The sequence below is a fragment of the Branchiostoma lanceolatum genome, chromosome 7 (genome assembly GCF_035083965.1).
Source record: "Branchiostoma lanceolatum isolate klBraLanc5 chromosome 7, klBraLanc5.hap2, whole genome shotgun sequence".
NCBI lineage: Eukaryota > Metazoa > Chordata > Leptocardii > Amphioxiformes > Branchiostomatidae > Branchiostoma > Branchiostoma lanceolatum.
The window spans coordinates 11,861,928-11,885,334 of record NC_089728.1 but is presented as its reverse complement, the minus strand read 5'-3'; the positions used below and the strand labels follow the sequence as shown (position 1 = coordinate 11,885,334).

Sequence of the window (23,407 nt, the reverse complement as noted above, 5' to 3'; positions counted from 1 at the left end):
TGCAACGTACCGGCAGCTGGGGCTATGGGAAGAAAGCCGGTATTGCACAAGCCTGCCTTTCCAAATACGTTATCGGTGAGAGCAGTCATGCTTTCCCAGGCGTTTTACGAAATCTCTGGTTAGGAAGGGCTGCTGGAGAGTTGACAGAGATGGGTGCGGGTGGGCAAGGTGATAGCACGGCGGCGAGCCCTATGATGGAGCCGGACGACATAAATCATGCTGCACAGGACAGCAGCAATGGAGAGAAGGGTTCCCCCGTGCGTCTGCAGAGACAGGTTACCCTCGCGAACGCCGTCGGCTTGATGGTAGGAAACATCCTCGGCTCGGGAATCTTCATCGCGCCGAAGGGTGTCCTCCTGTACACCGGTTCCACGGGCCTTTCTCTCATCATCTGGGCAGTGAGCGGCGTGTTTTCCGCCCTTGGTGCCTTGTGTTACGCCGAGCTCGGCACCTCTATCTTAAAGTCCGGAGCTAGCTATGCCTACATCTTGGAAGCGTTCGGTCCCTTCCCGGCGTTTCTGCGGCTGTGGGTGTCTGTGCTGATCGTGGACCCCACGGGCCAGGCCGTGATCGCGCTCACCTTCTCGTCCTACCTGGTCCAGCCGTTCTTCCCGGGGTGCGACGTACCGTATGGAGCCGTCAGGCTGTTGGCCATTGCTATTGTCTGTAAGTACACTTCCCATCCATGGTTTAAATGATCGATATATCTATTCAGTAACGATAATTCTATGGTTCATTATGTATTTTACTAGCTGGCACTTTCACAATGCAGATTTGAAACAATCTTCCAATTTTGATACATAATGTTCAATGTCAAACGGTATTCAGGATGTGTATTATTTCATTGCGCTAATTAAAATAGTAGGTCATCCTCCGTCTATCGTAATCGGCCTTGGAGGATAGCCACGAGACACGCAAAACTATAACGTTACAGCCTGGTTGAAGGAGAAATGTTTCGGCTCCTAACACCCTGTGCCATATCTGTCACCATGGATCAATGTTTACATCAGTTTGTGGTTCAGGGAACCACAGTTCGTTCTCAAATAACGCTTTCCAGCAATTCTGGTAATCGGTTTGTAAGAAAAAAAACCTTCACCCGAGCCGCTTCCTTGATAGAGTCAAGGTCAATGCAAGACCATTGCTAAGCCTATCTTCCTCGCCACATAAGCCCCACATTTATCTAATTGTCGGCACGGACTGGCAGTATTTTTGGCATTAGCGCGACCGACTGAGCTGACTTATCGAGCGCAACAGAATGAAGCAATATGCAGACAGCTATCAGTGAATTTCCGGTATCCCCGCTCTGTACATGTCTACTGATTTGAAAAGCCCTATACCGTGTACCGTGGCCAAAATTTAAACATGTGACAAGGCATTTGCTGACCTAGCAGGACCTAGACGGTCCAACGGGACCATCCCCCATTGATTGCGTCACTGGCAGTGCATGTGTCATGTGAGCTAGACCTCGTGCTTAGCTGTGGGGGGATTTTCCACCACGAAGGCATGGTCTTCTGGTGTGGTTAGGCCACAAAATATTCATCGAGTCAGCGAAAGAAACATAAGCCATCTTGTTAACCTAGTATTAGCTAGCAGAGTAAGCAGACTGACAAAACATGAAATATGCCCCGAAAACCTCCTCTGAAACTTTTTCTAACCAAGGAGGTTTCATTGAATCCTACTGACCTATCAAACGAAAGAGATATTTCTCGAGAACGCCCAGCTAACTGTGATTGATATGTCTTTCACGGGCCAGTCGTTATCTGTGCTAACGTGTGGGCGTGAGTGTAGCAGGGCAGATGAGAGCTTCTTCTCGCCGTCGTAGTCTTACATGCTGCCTCACCACTGGCACTGGTTACAGGAATTACACAGGTGGTGTGGATAATTGGATGGGGCATTGATTGGACCAAATTGTAACAGTTTGAATTTGGAACAGCAAGCAATGAAGAACGGGCAATTTAAAAGACATGAAAGATCATGAAAGGGTAAGAATCATTGTTTTCTTTGGCTGAGTCGATCCCAAGTCTTCACAGTGAGTCAAAGACTTTAAGTGCAACATAAACGGTTTATCTATTCAAGAGACATTACATGAATCAGCGTGCCAAGTGTCAAGCCGAGATCAGTGTGTCCCCTGTACCCGGAGGAGGCTGGCGCCGTCCCGTACACGGCTTTACTGTTACCGGTTATCCCGTGAATCATTGCCTGCCCCAGATGTATCCACAGGCGGTAGGCAAAGGTATTGTCGTTGAATAGCTGCTAAAGTTCCGATCGTGACGAAGTACTCGGCGCGGGGATCACCCGTGCCAAGCTTCCGAGCGAAACCCGAAGCGGTGCCGACGGCACGAGCGGGGGGTTCGGAGAGCCGGTTCGGTGTTCGGCGGTTTTCGGCAATGTTCGGCGAAGCCGAACTCTCTCTGGGCGAGCCCCGTAAGTAAGAGGTAATTAGCAAAGGACGACGGGAGAAACCATCCCCGCTAATGAGGGGGGGGGGGCATTTCCGGAGTGAGCGACGGGAGAAATTGTCTTCGGGAGCATTTGAGCGAAAACATGTACCGCGGCGATTACCCAACATAAATACCGTAGCCTAAAGCCCGTGACTTTCACAAACGCTACATATCCTGATTTAGGGGACGAGTCGTGATCTATAGTGGAGTGGGGGATGTTTTAAACTTTTCCTGGAGATATGAGTCATTGAAGGAGGTTAATGGTGCGGTATGCATATATTGATGGCGGAGGAAATATGCTTCGGCCGTTCGATACAACGGTGTACGCGTATCTATCTAATAATTCAGTACACAAGAGAAACTACTATTACATATAGCATTTGTTTAAGCAATTTGCAAGTCTCCTCTCCATCACTGTCCAGGCAGCCAGCCATGGTACCAACACTTACTGTGTCCCTTTGTCCCACGCCTGTTGCTTTAGCAATCGCTAACAGTCTCTCTGTAGACGTCATTGTTCAATGTAATGTCCACACAAGGCTGCTGTGTGAGATTGAACGATCGATTTATTGTTTCCTATACATATATCCAGTGCCTGTGAAATATAATACTAGTAACACAGAGTACACGTTTAGAAATAAATAGCCGTTTGGATGACAACTATAACGTTTTATATTACAATGGTTAATGTGGTTGTGTAATATGTCACACGCACATGGGATTAATTGACGTCATTGAGGTACGTGTATGTACAAAATATAAATATTCAGCGTCAGAGACGTGTACGTAGCTCCTATAGTGTAACAGGATCTTCTGCACTCATATGAACACCACGTAAATCAATGCGCCCATATGGCCGAGTGCATGCGAAGTCATTAAATGAGAAATACCCTAAACAGTTGATTTACCTTTGCCACACCCTATAGTGATCCTCCACATTAATTCAATTACAGCCGCGGACAAATTTTAGGACTGTGTGGTACTGTGGTTAGCTTATGTTGTCCAACCTTTTCTCTCATCCAGGCGTGCTGACGTTTGTGAACTGCGCCAACGTGCGGTGGGTAACGAGAGTGCAGGACGCCTTCGCCTACGCGGGCGTGGCAGCCTGCGTCATGGTCATCATCTCCGGCGTCGTCAACGTCGTCATCACAGGTGAGGGAAGGGCGTTTTTGTTGTTCTATTGGTGTTTCAGTATGACAACCTATTGACCAAAGCCGAATACTCCATTGCATCACTATTCAAACGTTGTCGGTACAATGTTTCCTGTCATCTCAGCGTTGTATTTCCCCTTTGCAGTTAGCATTTATCCTCTTGAGGTTTTCTGTGCATCTTGTCTGTTCGATATGGTTGTCTTTCTTCTCTCACACAATCCACCTGTGCCTCACGATCCTGTATTGTCCTCCCTTACTCTTCGAAACAAATGCATACCAAACTTTTTATTTACATTTCAGGAGAGATGCACGTGTTCCAGAGCCCTTTCAAAGGAACAAATCCTGATATAGGACGCGCGGCGTTAGCCCTGTACCCCGGACTGTACGCCTTTGCCGGATGGTATGGAGAAACTATTATAAAAAACATTCCTTATCATAAATGGTTAATCTTTGAGACTTTAACTTTTCCCGTCAATTGAAGCCTTGTGTTAAATTTATGGGAATATTCGTACATGTATCTGTTTCCGAATTCAGAACTGTTTTAATGATTTTCAACCATGGCCGGATTCTACATTTACGCATTGCTTTTCCTACTTTATGTATGGCATGATTTAAGGCTTGTTTACCATGATGTTTCCCTTTGTCTAGCTTGTGTTATACAATTTCTTGTTGTCAGGGGCTAGCTAATTAGCCCGCCTCATTAGCTCTAGGGGGCCGGTGTTTTCGGTCAGTCAGGCGGGCAACCATCCGTTCAGTGCCCAATCATGACGTTTGTCTAACTCCAGGGACATGTTGAACTTCATTACGGAGGAGATAAAGAACCCCCATAAGAACCTCCCTCGGGCCATCTGGATCTCCATGCCGATCGTGACGGTCCTGTACATCCTCATCAACATCTCCATGTACTCCGTCCTGTCCGCGCAGCAGGTCCTGGAGTCCGAGGCTGTGGCCGTGGTACGTTCTGCACTTGTCAGTAATGGCCCTACTATTTGCACTTTCCTTATCTGCAATATATGAATCATTTTGGTCAGAAATCTCTCGTCAATATCAGCTAGCATCCATAGCAGGCCCGACTACTTTCCTCATATCCCCATCCCACTGAGGCGGCGACGGTTGAGCGACGAAATAATTAAAAAAAAACCTGTTTGATGGTTGAAACGAATTTCATTGATAAAGAAGTGTACTTCGAACGTTTTGTTGTCTTCCAAGTCATGCTTTTAATTCATAGTTCAAGACATATATGTAGGCCAAACAAATCCGAATTCTGGTCGTGCAACGGTCTCCATCCAGTGAGAAGAGGACCTTAGCTGCAGTATATGAGACATTCGGTCAGTCAGAAAGGGTCACCTACTAAAAGGTAATGCCAATATGAGGATTATGATATATAAAACCATCTCCCCACCACAGACCTATGCAGAAAAAGCGATGGGTGTGGTCAGCTGGACGATACCCATTCTCGTTGCCATGACGACCATTGGCGGGATCAATGCATACATTCTTGCAGTATCAAGGTAGGAAGGACCGGCAAATGTCTAATTTCGCAATCAATGTTGGGGTCACCAAATCGGATTCTCGTCTTTAATTCCTTGAAAGCTTTTCTATGTACAGTATCGCATCTATCTATTTATCTTTTCATTTATCATTTATTTATTGTTTCCCTCAGATTGTACTTCGTGGGATCTCGGGAAGGCCACCTTCCCCAGGTGCTGTCCATGATCAACATTTGGACCATGACTCCGGCCCCTGCAGTTCTGTTTAACGTAAGGAATATTTCTGAAATGTAATACGTAAACTTGATTGTGCCATTGTTTCTACAGTTTTGTCCAGTTTGAAACTAGGTCACTAGACAAATGACGTTGTACAAACGTCTAAGCCTTTTACAAAGAAGCTATGGCAAAGAAAGTTTGCATAATTCAGGCTAAAAGTACACCAAATTACAACACACTCTTGATTGTGTCATCATGTACAAATGCAGACATTGAAATTTACCCTGATCAATTGACAATTAACGTGATATCATGTTATGTTATGAGCATTTCTAGTGGTTTAACGTCTCCCTTCTCTGTGCAGGGGTTCCTGGTCTGTTGCTACCTCATCTCCGATGACGTGTTGACGCTGATTAACTACTTCAGTTTCATGTACTGGATCGGAGTGGGTCTGTCTATCGCCGCGCTGCTGTACCTCAGATGGAGACAACCTGACATGCACAGACCCATCAAGGTACGTCTCATCAGGAGGAAGGGGAGGTGTGTTTATTTGAAGGTCAATATCAAGTGCTTATTAGGACAAGTGTAGCAGATGTTCGTAAGATATTTTACGTGCTTTTTTCATGTCAAGAAGAAAAACTGATAAAGATGATATTTTGTAGACGTATCAACAATGCAAACAGAACCGTTTACCATTTCTTAAATGACAATTGAATGGCTTTCAGAATGTTCCACAGGAAACAAACTTTCTCAGTGCAAAAATGTGTTGCTATTACTAGTTTGCTATTGCGATATGACCCTTTTTAGGAGAAACTTGCTACATTTTTTTCTTCTTGTTACAGGTACACCTGGCTCTCCCAGTGTTGTTCCTCCTGGCCAGTTTGTTTCTTGTCGTCGTGCCGTTCTACTCGGCCTTCAGGGACTCCGTCATCGGGTGCGCCATCTTCCTATCGGGTGTCCCTGTCTACTACTTCGGCGTGCACAGAAAGGTCCACCCCGCGTGGCTGCATACCATTGCAGGTGAGACGCATTGTATTTTCCCGAAACAAGACCTGAGGATGACAAGCACTAACCTGGAATATGGTTCACTTTTGTTTTTTTGCAGTTTACTGACATGAGAAATTCTTATTTTTGCCATAAAAGCAATCTGCGTTGTGTATACCACCTTTAGAAACTCTCACGAAAATCAACTCACAATTTCAAACGTCCGATGTTGATGCATGGATAGTGTCGGTATGGTCCTAAAAGATATTTTTAAAATAACTTTGCTTTCGTATAGACTCATTGGACTAGATGAACTCTTTAATAGCTGAAGACCAGTTTCTTATTGTCTTTTGTTCTGCTGCTCGAAGAGCTCTTGAGAAAAAGCTCCTGGCATAATCACGACGCGTACGGCCATTCAATGCGTTGACTTCCGATTTTTCCTTCCAGATGGTATCACAAGAAAAGTGCAGAAACTCCTGCTGTGTGTTCCTCAGGAGACGGAAGACACCACTTTGCCAAATGACGAAGGAAGACACGAGACAGAGAAGGCGGTTTAAGAAAAAACTCACTCACCTACTCTACTGTTTTACCAAAGTTGGCCACACAATTTCTTTTTGGAAATTGAATTACTTTTGCAGAACTACGCAGTAATCACAAAATGCTTGGTATGAACATATATCAGCCTTTTCTCTACGTTTGGGTGAACATTGATCTAAAACATAATCCTTCATCCAACTCCACTCCCTCAAGGATTCTTGTAGGTCATTTCTTTCATCATAATGATAATGGCAGTGATATTGAAGTGGTTTAGCTAACTAAAGAGCTTATCTTCCACTGGTCATGACAGACGATATGTATAGGTTCGATTATTTTACTAGGGAGATTAATTTTGGAATATATATGTAGCATAATAAATAGTGGACCACAGCTTAATGTCCCGTCCTACATCACTTTTTCAGAAGCAGGCATGTTGGGTGGGCGACAGCTGAAATTCAACCACTGGACAAAACGAAACGACTACTATGTGCTCTTCCGACACTCTTACATTCTCATTGAGTCTCTGTAAGGATTCGTTACTATGTCCATAATCTACAAAATCTCAGGATGTGCCAAATACAAACACATCTTATGCAAAGTGAAAAGGGGTAAATATATATGTAGATGTTGCAATTTTTTAATAAAACGATTAACTGTATATTTTTGAACCAAAAAATGTCTAAGAAGCAATATGTAATCTTTGTCATGGTGTTTGTCTCTAGTGTGTCAAACAAGGTGGCAGTAGTTTTTACTGCTGAACACATTCTACAGCTAAGTTATCTTGTATTGTACTGTTTGTCATGTTGGATGACTTGTGAAGATAAACGTGTAAAGATATAAAAGAAACTAAACCTGAAACCAAGTGAAGGAGGTGCCTTGGAGGAATATTACCTGCTGTGCAGCAACAAAACGTCAGATGGCATTGTGATGTTTTGCCGTAGCAACAAGGTACTGTTAATATATCAAACTCTTTGATGATAAAAGCATGAGGCTACTTGTGATAATCAAATGAAGGTAATTTTATGTTTAATTACTGGATTGGTGCTATGTGATGTGCTGGTGTACTGTGCTTCATGTAGAAAACAACCACATTCAAAGAATGTAAGAACAACATTTCAAGGCATTTCAAATAGTATAATTCATTAAAGCACTTGCTTTCTTTACTGCACAAAAATATCCTGAAAGCAACACTGACATTATGTATGGCCATTCTATTCCAAATTCAGATGCCATGTCACATGACATCTTATTTCAATGCTCCAAATAGATTCCGGCAGGGAAACTACAATATGCAAATATACTAAACTTCATCATCATCATCATCATTTTTCTTCTACGTAGGTGACTACATCAACTATCTACAACAAAATCATTTAAAAACGTTTTCAAAGCTTAAATCTAATAAAAGTGTACCTCAAAAGGCAAAAAGGAAATGTACAAGTTAATATCTAGGGTAGAGCTGGATTCTTTCTTCTGCATTAAAAGCTTTTGAAGTAATTCTCTTAAATGCGATTGTGTTAACGCTTTAAATCGAAAGAACACAGTTCTCTAAGAAAGAACCCCAGATTTTTTTGGCATCATAACTTACATCTACAGCAGCAGTGCCTCATGCTTTGGAAAATATAACACCATCTGTTTGAAGTTAAAATGCCATGTCCATTATTTGTAAGTTTTACTTAAACAAAAGAAACCAAATGTCACAATCATCAGAAGAAAACAGAAAAATATACACAAATACCAGTTATACCTACTGGTAAATTATTTGTGATCCTTTGGTTTCCACTCCAAAATTATGAATGAGTGACCTAAATAACTTATTTCAAGTTCATACATATATCTATGAGCTGGTTTAAATGTCATTTTTCAAACATTCCAATTGGTAAATGCTGTCACTGTTTTTAGTCAAGTCTCAAGACAATCAAGATTTTAAAACACTATGATCAAGACTGTACACCAAGTTATAGCTTGTTGTGATGTTTAGATACACACAGGTTAAGACTGAAAAGAGTTAGAGACATTATGTTGTGTACAAGCTTTCAAAAGTAACAATTAAAGAATGTTTTCTCTGATTTGTCAAAGACTTCTCGTATACTGTACAATACGACAAGCATTTCTGAGATGGATGGAAGCACCATAAATAGTTCCACTGCTGTACAAATATATATGATGTTTACATATATTCAATACATCTAAAAGAGTCAAAACGTATCTTTCCTGACAAAATGTTATGTCCTGACAAAATGTCCCGATAATGACTTATCATTTATACACTTGATTTAACCCAGTTACAGATCCTGTCCACCGCAAGCTTTTCATAGAGATGACTCCAGTAACTGTAAGACACAGACAACTAGAGTATTCTAGCTAGATGGAATGGCTGATTGGTTTGGTACACTATGACAAAACTCACCATTTCCATAGTTACCCCTCCAGACAGGATCTTTGCATTTACCAGTAACTACATGATAGGAGGTAGAATTCACATACTTTGACAGTATTGAGTACTAGTATAAGATCTATTAAATAGAGTCCTCTAGTCAAAAGGTACATGTATCATGGTTCTTATCAAAATGTTCAGACACAAGTTGAGGCACCTATCAAGGTGAGTCTGACAGGTCCCATTGGTACATGAAGATGAAGGAGTGTCAGCAGCCTTCAAGATGAAGTTGTTTCCCAGCAGTGAATAGGTCTTGGGGCACTTAGGTCATTAACTGTACATAGATAAAAGACTGTGTTTCTCCCAACACAGATTCATATTTTTGACAGTGCTATCTGACAGTCTGTACAGTTAACAAAATGACAAACATCCATATCTCCCCCGTAACAGTCTGCCAAAAATTACCATATAACACACTTGTGGAGCAATCTTGAGGTGTATTGTAAGTTCTTGGCATTCGAAGACGTCCCTAATCAGCCTCCTCTATCATCTGCTGCTGGACATCAGGGTCAGGCAGGATGGACATCATCACCTTCTGGCACGCTCGGGTCACAGTATCTGCAAAAATGAATCAGAAGTAACTTACGTGAAATACAATGTCTTGCCATGGAATATTGCCCTCACTTATAATACAATTAAACACATACGTCTTGCATTGCTCTAGCCTATATTTTTCTTATTTATCATGCTTGTTCACTTTATACATATACATTATGTACTGTATACTGTGTTCAAAAGTGAACAGTTAATATTGTTTGTCAAGAAGCAAATTTTTTCTACCTCTGAATCCATGACAATAAGTAACACCCAGGCCGAGTTACTAATCAGCAAATTTCAGGTTTAGAAATATATGCTATATCATATCATATTACGTTATATAATTTTTTCAATACTTTAAACAACTGATACTCACCAACAAATCTTGTTAACCAAGCAGGCTTTTTCTTCATGTAGATGCCTACATAGTAGACAGGAAGGCCTGTGGCAGCAATGCCAGTTCCTATCAGGGAGTTGACAGTGTCGGAGTAGAAGGGAACAACCACCAGGAACACACAGGCAATCAGGAACGATATGGGGAAAAACAGGTTCACCTGTGGGGTGGGGATGGGAATGGAATTGTCACTTCACAGTCAATCCGAGTCAGTTATGGTAACATAAATCATAATGTACATACAATGTACTTAAAAATGAGCCACAAGATACTTAGGAGACACAGTAATGTATCATTTCTTCATTCAAATCATTTCTAATATGTATTCATACACAAGTGTTTACACTTCATTGTACCTTGGACTAGGTACATGTACATGTAGTTATGAACTGTTGGCTAAGCAACACATAGATCTTCTGATGCACTGAACCAATAGTTACAGCATTTCACAGGAATTTGAGACACCTAAAATATATACGTACCTTGATGGGTCTGTGCATGTCCGGTCTCTTATACCTCAGCCACAACAGAGCTGCTACGGACAGCCCGACTGTGAGCCAGTACATGAAGCTGTAGTAGTTGATCAGGGTGAACACATCGTCTGAGGTCAGGTAACAGATCGCCATGAAACCCTGGAGGTGGGGGGAAAATATAATTGAGCAAGATGTAAGATTCACTCCTAGACAATTTTAGATGTGTACAATATTATAACCCTAAAAAGACTTAATGGAATGAATTCTTTGAAATACAGAAATTGCTTGACAATGTCAAAGACGTTATGGCATTGGCATAGTGTATGGTGTATTGTAAGACTTGTCTTTTAGTATATCTATAATCATGTATGTCACAGGGGTATTCTACTTTATCTATCCACTAACGCAACATATTGACATGCTATAGCAAAACATACATAATACACATTGTAAAAAACTAAAGAATTGTAATTGTTAGGTGATAGAAAAACTTACATTAAACAAGACAGCTGGGACTGGCGTGTATCTGGTGATGTGAACCATGGCCAGTAAGTCTGGGAGATGTCCCTCGCGAGCACCCACAAAAAATAACCTGGAAGAACATAAAGAACACTTATAGAAGGTAGAGAGGGATTTTCTGCTGTACATTGAGAAAGTGTAAAGAAGCGTTCTACACAAGAGTTAAGTGCCATTAAGATGGGGTAAATATGTAACCACACTGACAATATAGCCCATTTGACATAGTGCAACCCAAGCCTATCAAAATCTTTAAGTGATTTTCAAGAATGATTACAAATATTATCAACAGGCAAGTACACAGATTCATATTGTTCAAAATAGGCATCTAATTCTAAATTTATACTGTACCTGGCTGCAGCAAATATGGATGCATTCAGGCCTCCAAATGTTGACATGGCTACAGCAATGGGGATGCACCAAGCCATCACACCAAGGGACCTGTTCGCAAAAGACTGAAAAAAAGAACAGTGGAATGAAGTGTATATATCAAGAAGAACTCTGCAAGTCAATAGAATACAGTCTAATTGCCTCTTGACTTTATGCACAGCACAGGCAGTTCTGGTAAGGTATTCAATTTTTCAAAAGTCTGTGCAAAAATGCCAAATTTTCAGGTAAGTTTACACATCTACATTGTCTGAGCTCAGCACTAGTGTACTTCTGTTGTAGACAGCATGATGTAGTAGGATATGTTGGTAACACACATTAGACCCCCCCCCCTCAACACACACAAAAACACACACACTACCTACAAACACTTACCACAGCTACAGCGTCTGAGTTCAGCACCTCTGTTGTCGTGAGGATGGTGTAGTAGGAGATGTTAGTCAGGATGTAGATGACGGACACGATGGGCAGGGAGATCCAGATGGCACGAGGTAGGTTTCTAAAAATTCAAGTGTGTAGGAAAACTGTTATTCCAACTTGGTGATTTCAGTGGCACAGTTCTGTTCTTTTCATGTGGATTTAGTGCGGGGTAGAGGTTTGCTAAGATTCAGCAGTGGTAGATGTCAGTCCTAGGTTCTAGACTAGAATGTTACAATCTTTTATTCTGTCACAACAACTAATTGTCACTCTAAGCTAATAAAAAATCTGAGATAAATAATCTAATAAAACTAATCTACTTATTGCAAAAGATAGTACAGCAGTGTGTCAATACCATAAACTAATTTTGCATGTGTGAGGTTGTAACCCCATGCAAAACTAGCAAAGTACAGTTTTAATCATGTTTCCCACAGCACCCAACATAAAGTTGAAAGTGTATTGGCTGCACACTCCAAGCTCTGATAGCATTCTACAACTGGCCCAATGCAAGCGTAGAATGGCCCAATGCAAGCGAAAAGCATTGAGCCAGCGCGGCGGTCACTACGAAGGATGGTACTCAGGCATTTACTTCCACTACATAGAAAGTTTTAACAACATCCTGGCAGATGTTTTACTTGGCTAGCAACAAGGCCCTACTAATTGACGATGACAGCACAGTCCTGCTATTAGCGTGACCTAGTTTTTAAGATATACTGCTGTTGAAAGGAAGGAAATTTCCATATTGATGGTGTCAAATTACCTGTAAGGGTCCCTGAGCTCTTCCGTTGCATAGTTCAATGTGTCCCTGGGGAGCATAGGAAATCAATAAGGAGTGAGATTATGGACAGATGAGATCAGGAGGTGGAAACATCAGTCAGTCACTGAGTAAGCAAACAGGATTTGGGCAATTATAATGCCTTCACATGTTCATTCTATAGACTTGTGTGCTAAGCTACAGTGTATTTTGGATAAAATAAATGAAAAGATAGAATAGTCAAAGCATAGAAGACACATCCTAAGCAACTCTTTTATACACAACTTTACCTTTTAAAATGGCACCAATCTTCCAAAGGAATTCTCCAGAGTAAATGGCTATTTCCTGTCATGTGATATATCTAGAGCACCTAATATTCAATCTCTGGACATCTATCTACCTGTTAAGTTGGCACACGGGATCTAACAAACATATAAGGATGCCTTTCTATAAGTTTGTCGTGTGGCAAACACTTTCTGGTTCTGTTCATCAATAGTATCAACAGGGAGGAACGTTTAAACTTCGTTGGTGTCATAAATAATGGAGGACAGGACAAGAAAGTGTGTCAAGTTTCAAGGACCTTTCTCCCCTCCCCCATCCCCCCATGTGACTACCAGTGACCAATTTTCCTAAAATGACAGACATTATTAGGTGACAGATGCAGAAAAAGGATATGTCAAACCATCATATACCAATTCACACCCTCAGATATAGACTCTACTGTGCAAATGGTCGCGTGGACATAGCTTGACTCAAATGTACTTGTTACATATGCGTTATTTCTTGTGACCTTCTAGGAGGATTAATGGAGGGCCAAAGAAAAGCAAGGGAAAACATTATCCGAGCTAGTAGATATGAAAAGTTGGCACATTTTCCTACCATCCTGCATATGCAAAAAGTCCTGAGTAGAGTGCAAGGGCAATCCCACCAACATTGGCTGTAGTGCCCTCAAATGAGTTCTGGAATGGTGCAACTTCACCTAAAAAACACAAAGAATGAAGGAAAAAAGGTTTAGTTTATAAATCAAGAGGCACTGTCAAAGCTTGTCCTAGTTCCCACTGGTTCATATGCAGCCTGTAAGTCCAAAAGGAAGACAAACAGGAAGCTTCTAGTGTTTTCACTTGGAAAGTTATGTTTCTAACATTTGGCAAATGGGTCAAGCAGGAACATGGCACTTCCTAATAGCCAAAAAAGTACTGGTAATTTCAAAAGCAGCAGATGCAAATTTGGCTTCGGCACATCCCAGCCATGTTCTTTAAATAGTTTTGTAACTGCCGCAGAATAGGTCAGGTCTTTTTACAGGCCCCTTGAGTATGAAAGGAAGGAACAACAATTTCAAATCAGTTCTTTAAATCAAGTAACTTTGATGTGAAATAAAAGTTGCTAAAAGTTGTAGAAGGATGTGAATTGTTGGCAACATGGATACATTTTACACAAGTATTGTTTTTCGCTTAATATCATCAAAATATTTGGCATAATATGATATATGAAAATAAACAAGATGACAGATTGATAGATAACATCAGTAGTAAAGACCAACTACTACAACAGAAAGAGGTCTCCTGAGACAAAGTAGTTTCCTCAATTATAGCACAATAGGCAAGGCAGGTGAAAGCAGCACTGAAACACCTGCTTAGATAGTACAGCCAGGTGGAAAGAATTGCTGATGTAAACCTTGCATTTCTAATGATAAGTTTCTTCTACTGTACTGAAACATAGCGATTAGCACAATTATGAAAACAAGTCTACCAAGAACCATCTACTTCTCAGGGCAGTTCGTAATCTCTAAGCAGACCTACCAGTGGCAAGATAGTATCTAAAGGCCAGAACTGTATCCAATTGGCCCTTAGGATACTGTCTTGCCACCGGTAGATCTGCTTAGAGATTAGGCAGTTCCCATCTCAAGGATAATGTGTTTCTTGTGCTGTTTGCATACATTTGGTCCTCTGCAATTTGTGAGGGGTGAAAAAGAAGTAGAAGTTTTAAAATGCATGCTTTTCATCTCTGTTAGTATGTAATGGTTTTTCAAATGTTCTTGTAGATCTACAAATTAGTACAATGTCACGGGTACTTACCATATCCCATGTGTACAAGACCAGTGATGATGATGACCACCAGGGCCACTAGCTTGGCATAAGTGAAGAGGTCCTGTACTCTGGTCCCCCATCGAACATATGCACAGTTCACAAATGTGATGATGGCTGAAATGGACAAAAGAAGTATTGTATGAGTTGTTAAGTCATCACTACAAAAGGTTGATTTGAAAATCAAAATACATGTATGTATTCACTCCCCTAGAATGCAAAAATACTAGTAGATCTACCAAATAAAAGCTGATTAGCAAACACGTGAACAAAGAAACAGCCAACAGGGCAGAATAAACTGAATCTTATAACAAGAAAAACACACAAAATGCTTGCTGGTAGATAACAAGGGCACTAATACAAAGCTGCAGTATGGTGGCAGTGTTTGAACAAGAGTTGTGCATCAATATCCAGACAATGACAGCTCTATAAAGAGACAGGATGGCTGACACTGCCTTTCAGAGTCTCGCAGGCAAGCAAGACTACTGTGTACTCTCCAAGCAGAGGTTGGCAGGGAAGAGTGCGACCTTTTTTCATATGCCCTGTTTTTTTGCTGGGGCATATGGATTATTGTCTCCCGAGATGACATCACAGATGTCCTCGTTCAAGGTTCAAGGATATGGATTATGATAAAAAGGTTACAATCTTCTCCACCAACCTCTGCTCGGAGTAACTACTGTGTACAAGTTACTCATGGAGGTAATTCTGAGTCTGACCAAGGAGGTTTTATATAGAAGGAGAGCGGACGAGCTAGCGCCCCGCTGGGTCCTTTTGTTTCGCCCCGCTGCGACCCATTGTGTATAGCTGGCGCGGCGCCGTCTTTGAACCGATGCGTGAATCGCGGTTTTCTATGCAAAGGAGCTTCGGCATGACGTCACACGTGCCGAGCTTGAGCCGACCGGCAGCCGAGATGCCTCGGGTTTCCGACGATTTCCTTATTTGGAACACCCGGTAGCATTCGGCTGACGTCATCATTCGATCGAGGACAAAATGGCGGTCATCTGGATACTTGAATTTTTACCGTGCGACGAACTAGGGCGAGTTTTTGGTCATTTTTGTTGACAAGTCTCTGTTTTTTAGCGTCAAAAATATAGATTCATACCTATATTTCATGTTGCCACAAAAAATTTGTATCGTTTTTCTTTGGTAAGTTTTCGTTTTTTCTGAGTAGCTGAAGGGGTCCTCGTTCCAAATTTGTTGTTTTGGTCAACGGAACCTGGGTAGATTTTCCGGCACCTGGGAGTGACTTTTTGTATGATTTTCGTGCATGCAGGTCCTTGGTTCGTATCCATGGATTCTTCGGTCATGTTTTGGATAGCTATGTGTTTCCTTAGGAGACTTTTAGGCCGATTTATTTCGGCTCCCGATTGGCATGTTTACAGAAGAACTTCAAGAAGGTGTATGCGAGCCTACCCTGGGATGCAGACTGTATATCGGGCCTTTTAGCTGGTTTCTTTAGCCGGTTCCTTCCCCCCAATCCCTTCGGCGACCGAAAGCTCCAAGCCCGCCGATGCCGTAATTGGCGCATCGGGGGAGTCTAGTCCGGTCGGGCTGAGTTCTTGGACCGCCGCCGAAGGAAATCGCTAGCGACCCGGTACTAGTCTGGGCTCCAGGGTAATGCGAGCCAAGTCAAGCTAAGTTTGAAATTTCTCCTCAGTCGGCATATATGCACATTAAAAAATACTGTTCTCTAAGACTTGTGTTTTTCAAGCCATCCGGCGGTTTTGTATACATTCTCACAGACTTCGCAATCAAATGTACCGCGGCTGCCGGCGGCAGCGTTGGTTGCCACATAGTGCTTTGATTCTCGCCGTTAGAGAGATCATCTTCCACGTTGCATTCTTGTAACTCAAAAGTTTCAAAGTCCTCCTCAAAAGTAACTGCTGAAAAAAAGATCGAAGTTGCTCTACAGAGTCATTATGCCTCCTTGGTCGCACCCGTGAAAACAAAGCAAAGTCGCCAAGCTGGGCGTGGGGTGTATGCATATCGGGGTAATTCGCACCTTGACGCGACATTGACTTTTCACACCCGTTACACGCATAGTACAATAGAGACTTAGCTCGTCCGCTCTCCTTCTATATAAAACCTCCTTGGTCTGACTTAATATCAATATTGAAATATTTGCTGTGGTTTCAATATGTGGTTCTAAATCATGACACCGAATATGTGTCTTTGTGCCACAGTATTGTTCCGAGGAATTCGACTGTGAAAATCGCCTTTCCACTCCAACTGCAGAACTAAATCTCACAAAAATAAACAAATCTACAGTCAGTCCACACATTATTTTCAATCCAACTGTTCATGATTAGACTACATGGCTAACTGCATAAGTCATGATAGCATGAATGCTGCATGATACTAAATCCTGAACTTATTTCAGCCTGCAAAATTACAACTGGAAAGTTTCCTCTTGCAGATTGCTGGTGGTATTTGAAGCCCTGGCATGGTGCATCATAAATATGTACAACTCACTTGCACATATATTTGTGCAATTTATTTTGGTAAAATTGGAAGCTCCGCAGAGTGACAGGCAGACACAAGCATATACACAACCAGGTGTGCAAGTGCATTTACAAAACACCTGCCTGACAAACAGAGTACAGTATTTCTAATTAGTCACTAGGATACCATGTGCCACTGATGGAATTACTCCTGACCTGTTGACCGCTGCTTAACCCCCTGGACTTGAAAAGTTTGTTTGGTCTAAATCTACAGTCAGTATCAGCAAGGGCCTCACGGGTTGTTCTTTTTATTGTCACTTCAGGTGGAAAAGCAAACAGGTCACCTACCTAGAAGTACCTCCTATATTGACCTAGGTGTGGGCGCTCAGGCATTTACCTGGGCCACGTGATGCTTAGTCATTAGGACCCTTGTCAATGATTTCACCAAACTTAATTGGATTCAGAAAATACTGAGTCCCTGAATCTGTGGAACTAAACAGATTTCATGGAGAACCTGGGTTCTTGGCAGGATCCAATCTAACAACTGAGTGAACTGAATGTTTCACACACATTTTTGGAGTATTTTCTTTTTTTTCTGTATGCTGAGCAAAGATGTACTCAGACCTCCATAAACAATTAAAAAGGTTCAAAGGTAGCACACAATGTACTAATTGTCAACAAATGTATTTCCCAGTATGATGCTAGCATCAATGACCCCGTTCATACTAAATCGCGTAAATCGCGAAATCGCCGAAATCGCGATAATGTGGCTTAGTATGAACGCTCCAAATCGCATTTGAAATCGCCCGAAATCGCTTTCCGCGAAACCACCTCCGGAGGTGGTTTACTCGCGATTTGCCTGCATTCCGACTTAGTATGAACGCTCGAAATCGCCTTGATGCGAGTTGGGCGCTTTACTTTGCATATTGACCCGGTCATGGGTCAAGGGGTCATCTGCAAATTCAGTCTTTCCGCTCATTATACGATGTTCATCTACCTCCTAGCTTGTTGGAAGATCTTGGAATATTACGCCGAATGCGGCGGAAATATGTCAGAATCGGGCGGCGATTTTGGCGTATGGAATGACGAAAACGCATGTACTGATGGCCATCTTCGGGGGTGTGGGGATTCAGAAGAAACTCAAGGGATCCCACCGAAACCAGAGTGTGTACGCTGAAGTGGCGACTGCCTGAGTTGGCCAAATACGCGAAAACATGGAAGTAATGCCGTACTGTTAAAGGTAAAAAACCTCAAGATGAAGTACAAGAAGGTCATTGAACACAACAGTAAGAGTGGTGACAATCGAATAACGCGTCCGCCGTTTATCAAGCTGTTGGACGCGATTTTACAACTCGCGCTCGTTCGACCCCTGGTGTGAAGGAATGCGACTCAGGGCGATTTCGCGATTTGCACGATTTAGTATGAACGGGGTCAATATCTCAGTTTTCTTCACACAAACAAAAGGACTGGAGGATTCTTCCCCAATTTTGTTTCAATTGATATTCTTATACTAAAATCCATGTAAATCCTCAAATTTTGAATTGAAAAAAACTTGACCACCACTCCCTCTTTTCCACTGAAATAGTCCCCTATGCAAGCCTTACTGAAAATCTATTTTGTATATATGCAATCCTGCAATAAAAGCAAGAATGACTTATCTAAAAATTCTCAATATATTTCCTTCTCCTACCCATAGTACGTTATATGGTAAACTTGAACTCTACAGGTGTCCAGCCAATACATAAGAAAATTCCTTCTTGGAACAAATTCACACTTGAGCTGTGCCAATGCTGCAGTACATACCAGTATGTTTAACGTATAGTTTACAACACAAATATTCAAATCATAAAAAAGAATAGCATGACAAGACAGTTTACCAAGGCTGCATGATCATATGTAAAGAAAGATTGAAGAGCTGATACATATTTCCACATGATTCTTTGTTCTTCTAACATTGCCTCATTGCCATAACCCAACAAAGCACCTGTGTATACAATCAAGAAGGATCTGCAAATATGAAGAGCCCGGTTACTGATAAGGCACTATATATATATTGAACAAGCATTATGTGGGAGGTAACTGTTCAAATCCTTGAGTCTGCCAACAGTTTAAACTTTGACTAACCACAATGTCAGTTAAAAGAAGAATCTTATATACGGTAGCATCTTTGGGACGATTGGACACAAATTTCTCTAGGGACAGTAAAGATATTTGTCGATAGCCATGAAACTTTTAACAGATGGTCTACCAAGGCCCATCTGATAAAGCAGCATTCATGGACACCTCTGTGCAATTTGACTCTGTTGATTATGCGGCTTATGTTCAATGATTATATACAACACCAACTAAAACTAGTCTCTAGCAACACCAAACCTATTTGCAGGTATTTTGGTATTTGCTATGGAAGAATTATATCTCACATATGGCATTATTCCCATAGAGTGCACGCACATGCGGTATGCCTTCAACACCCTTTAATCAAATATACACAATTATTACATGCCAAATAAAACATTTTCCTCATTTCCTGCTTGATGAGATAACCTTGCTATTCTAGGACACTATGATGCAATACTGTTTGCAAGTTCTGATGCAACACTGTCATTTCTTTCACCAGAGTCAAACTAGCCCTAAGGGCAGGTGTATCTTCTAGATCTAACAAGAAACATGCTAGCCACAATTTTGCAAATAACAAAATAAGTTCTGATATATGAAATTCCTCATCAAACATTTATTTGAAAGCAGTAGCATGTTATGTAGATGATTTTTTTTTAATTTTATATTGAAAGAACAGCATTTGTTTTTAAATCTCAAAGCAGATTTACCAGAGCTTAATAGGCCATTTTGCCCTTTGGATTACCACCAATAAATCTGCTTGGAGAGTGTTGTTTTTCATGCACAAATCCTGCTAACACTTTTTCGAGGGCAAAAAACATATTGCCTAACTTACAGTATTTTAACTAGACACGTCATTCCATCATTGTGATTTTGTGTGTGCTAAGCCAGTCTAGACAGGCACATTAGTGGAATCCACCCTTTTCTGGCTGGAGTCCAGTTTGGCATTTTCCCAACAGTCCATGTGCAAGAGGTTCAGTGGAATAGGTGGCAGGTTTTAATGAGGTTTACTCCCTGATTCTGTGCACCTGCATGCTTAGCTACCATGATATCAAATTGTTTCTAGAACAATGGTTGTCAGTACTATATAACTCACTGACTCTGACATCTGAAACCTTCACCTCTTACAACCTTCTGTACATAACAGTACTACAATCTTTGGTGACTAAAGTATATGGATAGACATAAACATGTTTGGCACACCATACAACTACAGTACTAGCACAACTTTGGAGGCCATGGAGGAAATACTGTGTGAAAGGTTAGCCAAGATTTCTAAGCCATGGGTGGTTGGCAGGTATGAAGGCTAAGGTCATAAATCTTGATGACAGAGGCCATGACCTTAAGATAGTGACAGCCAGACAGCAAGGACTTTTTATTTACTCTCAGCCTATTATCACACGTACCCTCAAGCAACATTTCTAAAAGGATTAAATGTACTGATATATTTCTTTCATTTACATATATTCATTTGCCCACCTTCCAATTGTTGACACTCCAGAGCAATTTTGAATAGTCATTTGTCATGCGCAAAGATGATTTTAGATCTACTTGATATCAATCAACCATTTTTTTTGTATGTGAATAAAGTCATGGCCAGTGACGAGGGAATTTGAGGATCTGCTGAAATTTTATTGAAAGTTGCAGATAACAGGAAAATGACTGATTATTCCAAGGAGGTTATATAGTCTATATAACCTCCTTGATTATTCTAACCTAGGTGTATCATATGACATATCTGGTAGTCTCTATAGACAGTTACATATGGACAACATATGGACAACAATACAACCAATGTATTATACACATGGCAAAATGGTGAAGGGCCTTTTCCAGATGATGTGTCAGTTTTATGAGCATGCAGCATAAGTAATTTACCGTACGTGTTTACTGTTTGTCAAAAACTGTGACCTTTTCCACACTGACAGAAAACAGCTGATGTAAGCATCACAAGACTTCCACACCAAATTGGCAGAGCCTTGCCCCAGGCCACATTACACACAGCTGTTACCTTAAAGTGACCAGCCATGCATGTTGCTGCCCTTTAGGAGTGTTTCTAAGCATAGAAATCACATAGAAACAGAGGTAAAAAACCCATAAGAGTCGGGACAAACTCTTCTCTAAGTAGGTATGAGGTTTTGGCTCTTTCGTAAGCCTTTAGGCTTATTTCTAAACCTATTTTCCTCTGGTGGCCTTACCTAAAAGACAAATAAAAGGAGCCAAAACAACATGTCTCCTCTGGGATTATAATCTTGCAACAATCTTAGCCCCTGTTATTGAACAAAACATCATGGCCTCCTTTCAAATGTTTTTTCTCTGTTGCGGCTCGAAATTGGCGGCAGTTCAAACCTCAAAGATTGCAAGTAAATGCTTTCTCTGTCCTGCAATGCAAAAAATCTAGCTTTTTTTCTATCAAATTCATTTCAGCACCAGCCTCCCACCAGGTAATAATTTTGTGTTAATTCATGCAAACAAATAACACAAAACACACTAAAATAATCCTATGTCAAATTCATGAACTGCAGAGATGCAAATTGTCAAATAATTAACACATAACTGGCAGCCAGGTCAGATTAGAACTCTGAATCAAATACCCATTCACTGTTGGATCCATTGTCAAACAGACTGTTGGAAACATATTGCTGTTGACTGTGGCTTTCAGTTTCACATGGACAAAAGGTGTGAAAATACCGACTTTGTAATACAAAAACTTTTAATTCATCACAATGACACGACACATGGGTGAATTCTGTAAATTTCTCGACTCATGGTGAATCATGTAAATCAATAGTATACAGTACTTCAAATGGAATTCTAAAGTAATGAGTGAAAAGGAGTTGAGTGACTTGGTGAACCGACTTACTCACCTACACACACTGTAGCCAGCAGTCTGACCGCTGCGTTGGGTGCCTCACAAGTAGGGAAGAATGGCTGGATCAGGTACTGTGCAAAAGTTAGTGCGATAACTGCCTGTGAGGTGGGTTCTATGATCAGTACGGACACCCACAATCGTAAGAAGGCCAGTAGCGGACCAAATGCCTCCAAGATGTAGGCATAACTGGCCCCAGACTTGGGAATGGAGGTCCCGAGTTCGGCGTAGCACAGCGCACCGACCACCGAGAAGGCGCCGCACGCCGCCCAGATCACCAGCGACAGTCCCACCGACCCGACCTCGACAAGGACTCCCTTCGGAGACACGAAGATCCCAGAGCCGATGATGTTCCCTACGATCAAGCAAATTCCATTGACGAGGGTTATCTTCTTCTTTAAGTTCACAGAGTCTTCCGAGCCGTTGTCCTTTACGCCACCGTTGGCGGTACCGTTACTCCCGTCGATCTGTTTAGGTTTGTCCGGTAGGGGCCCGTAGCCGTCCCCGTGGGAGTCCGCTGCTGGGCCACGCCAGCTCGCCCGCTTCACCCAGATGTCGTCCCCCATCGCTTCAGTACAGTACTAGTTACACGAATTTCAAACAAAACAGTACTTATAAGTTCCTACAGTTGTCGGTAGAGACTATGGTCTGCTCTGTCCCAACACAGAACCCGAAGCCGGCCAGGAGTCCCCTGAAAATGAAGTGAGACAAAACACGACAGTGTTTAGGGATATGGTACCGTAACAGACATCACTCCTGACAATCTTAGGTCTATATACAAAAGACGATCAATAATGCCGTTGTAATGTAACGTGGCATTTACCTTCACCCGGCCAGTCCTTGACCTAAGATGACTGCAAGTTTCTGCCCGTTGTTCGGCCGGCGCGGCGGACCGAGAAAAATGGCAGCACAAACACTCGAGCCACCAACATGAACAAAGATTCTGCCCTCAAAATTTCGCGCCAACTAGCTTGGTATACTGGTGCATTAGGCACCAGAACTAAGGCACTTTGCTGGAAGTACACTCGACTTCTCTGCTGTAGAATGAAAACTCGTTTTGTAGCGGTCTCGGCACTAAAAGGCACGTGGCTAGAGCGTAGCGGACACTACGAGATGACCTACTTTCCTGACAGGCCGGTCCGAGTGGCTGACCGCCGGCCGGCGTGG

The 23,407-nt window shown here is 41.9% G+C and overlaps 2 protein-coding genes across 2 annotated transcripts; one reads left to right on the top strand and one right to left on the bottom strand.

The window, feature by feature from the left end:
* Nucleotides 1-8,885, top strand: LOC136439324 (Y+L amino acid transporter 2-like). Its single transcript, XM_066434690.1, has 9 exons — nucleotides 1-666; nucleotides 3,462-3,590; nucleotides 3,890-3,989; nucleotides 4,375-4,543; nucleotides 4,997-5,100; nucleotides 5,253-5,349; nucleotides 5,660-5,809; nucleotides 6,138-6,315; nucleotides 6,727-8,885. Exons 1-9 carry the CDS (start codon nucleotides 150-152, stop codon nucleotides 6,834-6,836), a joined length of 1,554 nt encoding a protein of 517 aa, XP_066290787.1. The 5' UTR covers nucleotides 1-149; the 3' UTR covers nucleotides 6,837-8,885.
* Nucleotides 7,930-23,407, bottom strand: LOC136439325 (Y+L amino acid transporter 2-like). Its single transcript, XM_066434691.1, has 11 exons — nucleotides 23,064-23,407; nucleotides 22,239-22,931; nucleotides 14,807-14,932; nucleotides 13,611-13,710; nucleotides 12,738-12,782; nucleotides 11,936-12,059; nucleotides 11,525-11,628; nucleotides 11,153-11,249; nucleotides 10,667-10,816; nucleotides 10,167-10,344; nucleotides 7,930-9,811 (listed from the first exon to the last, which is right to left on the bottom strand). Exons 2-11 carry the CDS (start codon nucleotides 22,804-22,806, stop codon nucleotides 9,723-9,725), a joined length of 1,581 nt encoding a protein of 526 aa, XP_066290788.1. The 5' UTR covers nucleotides 22,807-22,931; nucleotides 23,064-23,407; the 3' UTR covers nucleotides 7,930-9,722.

What these genes read in the sequence shown, in the direction of transcription:
- LOC136439325 (XM_066434691.1), bottom strand. Translation starts at nt 22,806, where the DNA reads ATGGGGGACGACATCTGGGTGAAGCGGGCGAGCTGGCGTGGCCCAGCA. An exon ending in TCCATATTTGCTGCAGCCAG is followed by an intron (nt 11,250 to 11,524) that starts GTACAGTATAAA and finishes ATGTTCTTCCAG; the next exon opens with GTTATTTTTTGTGGGTGCTC. An exon ending in TCCCAGCTGTCTTGTTTAAT is followed by an intron (nt 10,817 to 11,152) that starts GTAAGTTTTTCT and finishes CCCCACCTCCAG; the next exon opens with GGTTTCATGGCGATCTGTTA.
- LOC136439324 (XM_066434690.1), top strand. Translation starts at nt 150, where the DNA reads ATGGGTGCGGGTGGGCAAGGTGATAGCACGGCGGCGAGCCCTATGATG. An exon ending in CCCCTGCAGTTCTGTTTAAC is followed by an intron (nt 5,350 to 5,659) that starts GTAAGGAATATT and finishes TTCTCTGTGCAG; the next exon opens with GGGTTCCTGGTCTGTTGCTA. An exon ending in ACATGCACAGACCCATCAAG is followed by an intron (nt 5,810 to 6,137) that starts GTACGTCTCATC and finishes TTCTTGTTACAG; the next exon opens with GTACACCTGGCTCTCCCAGT.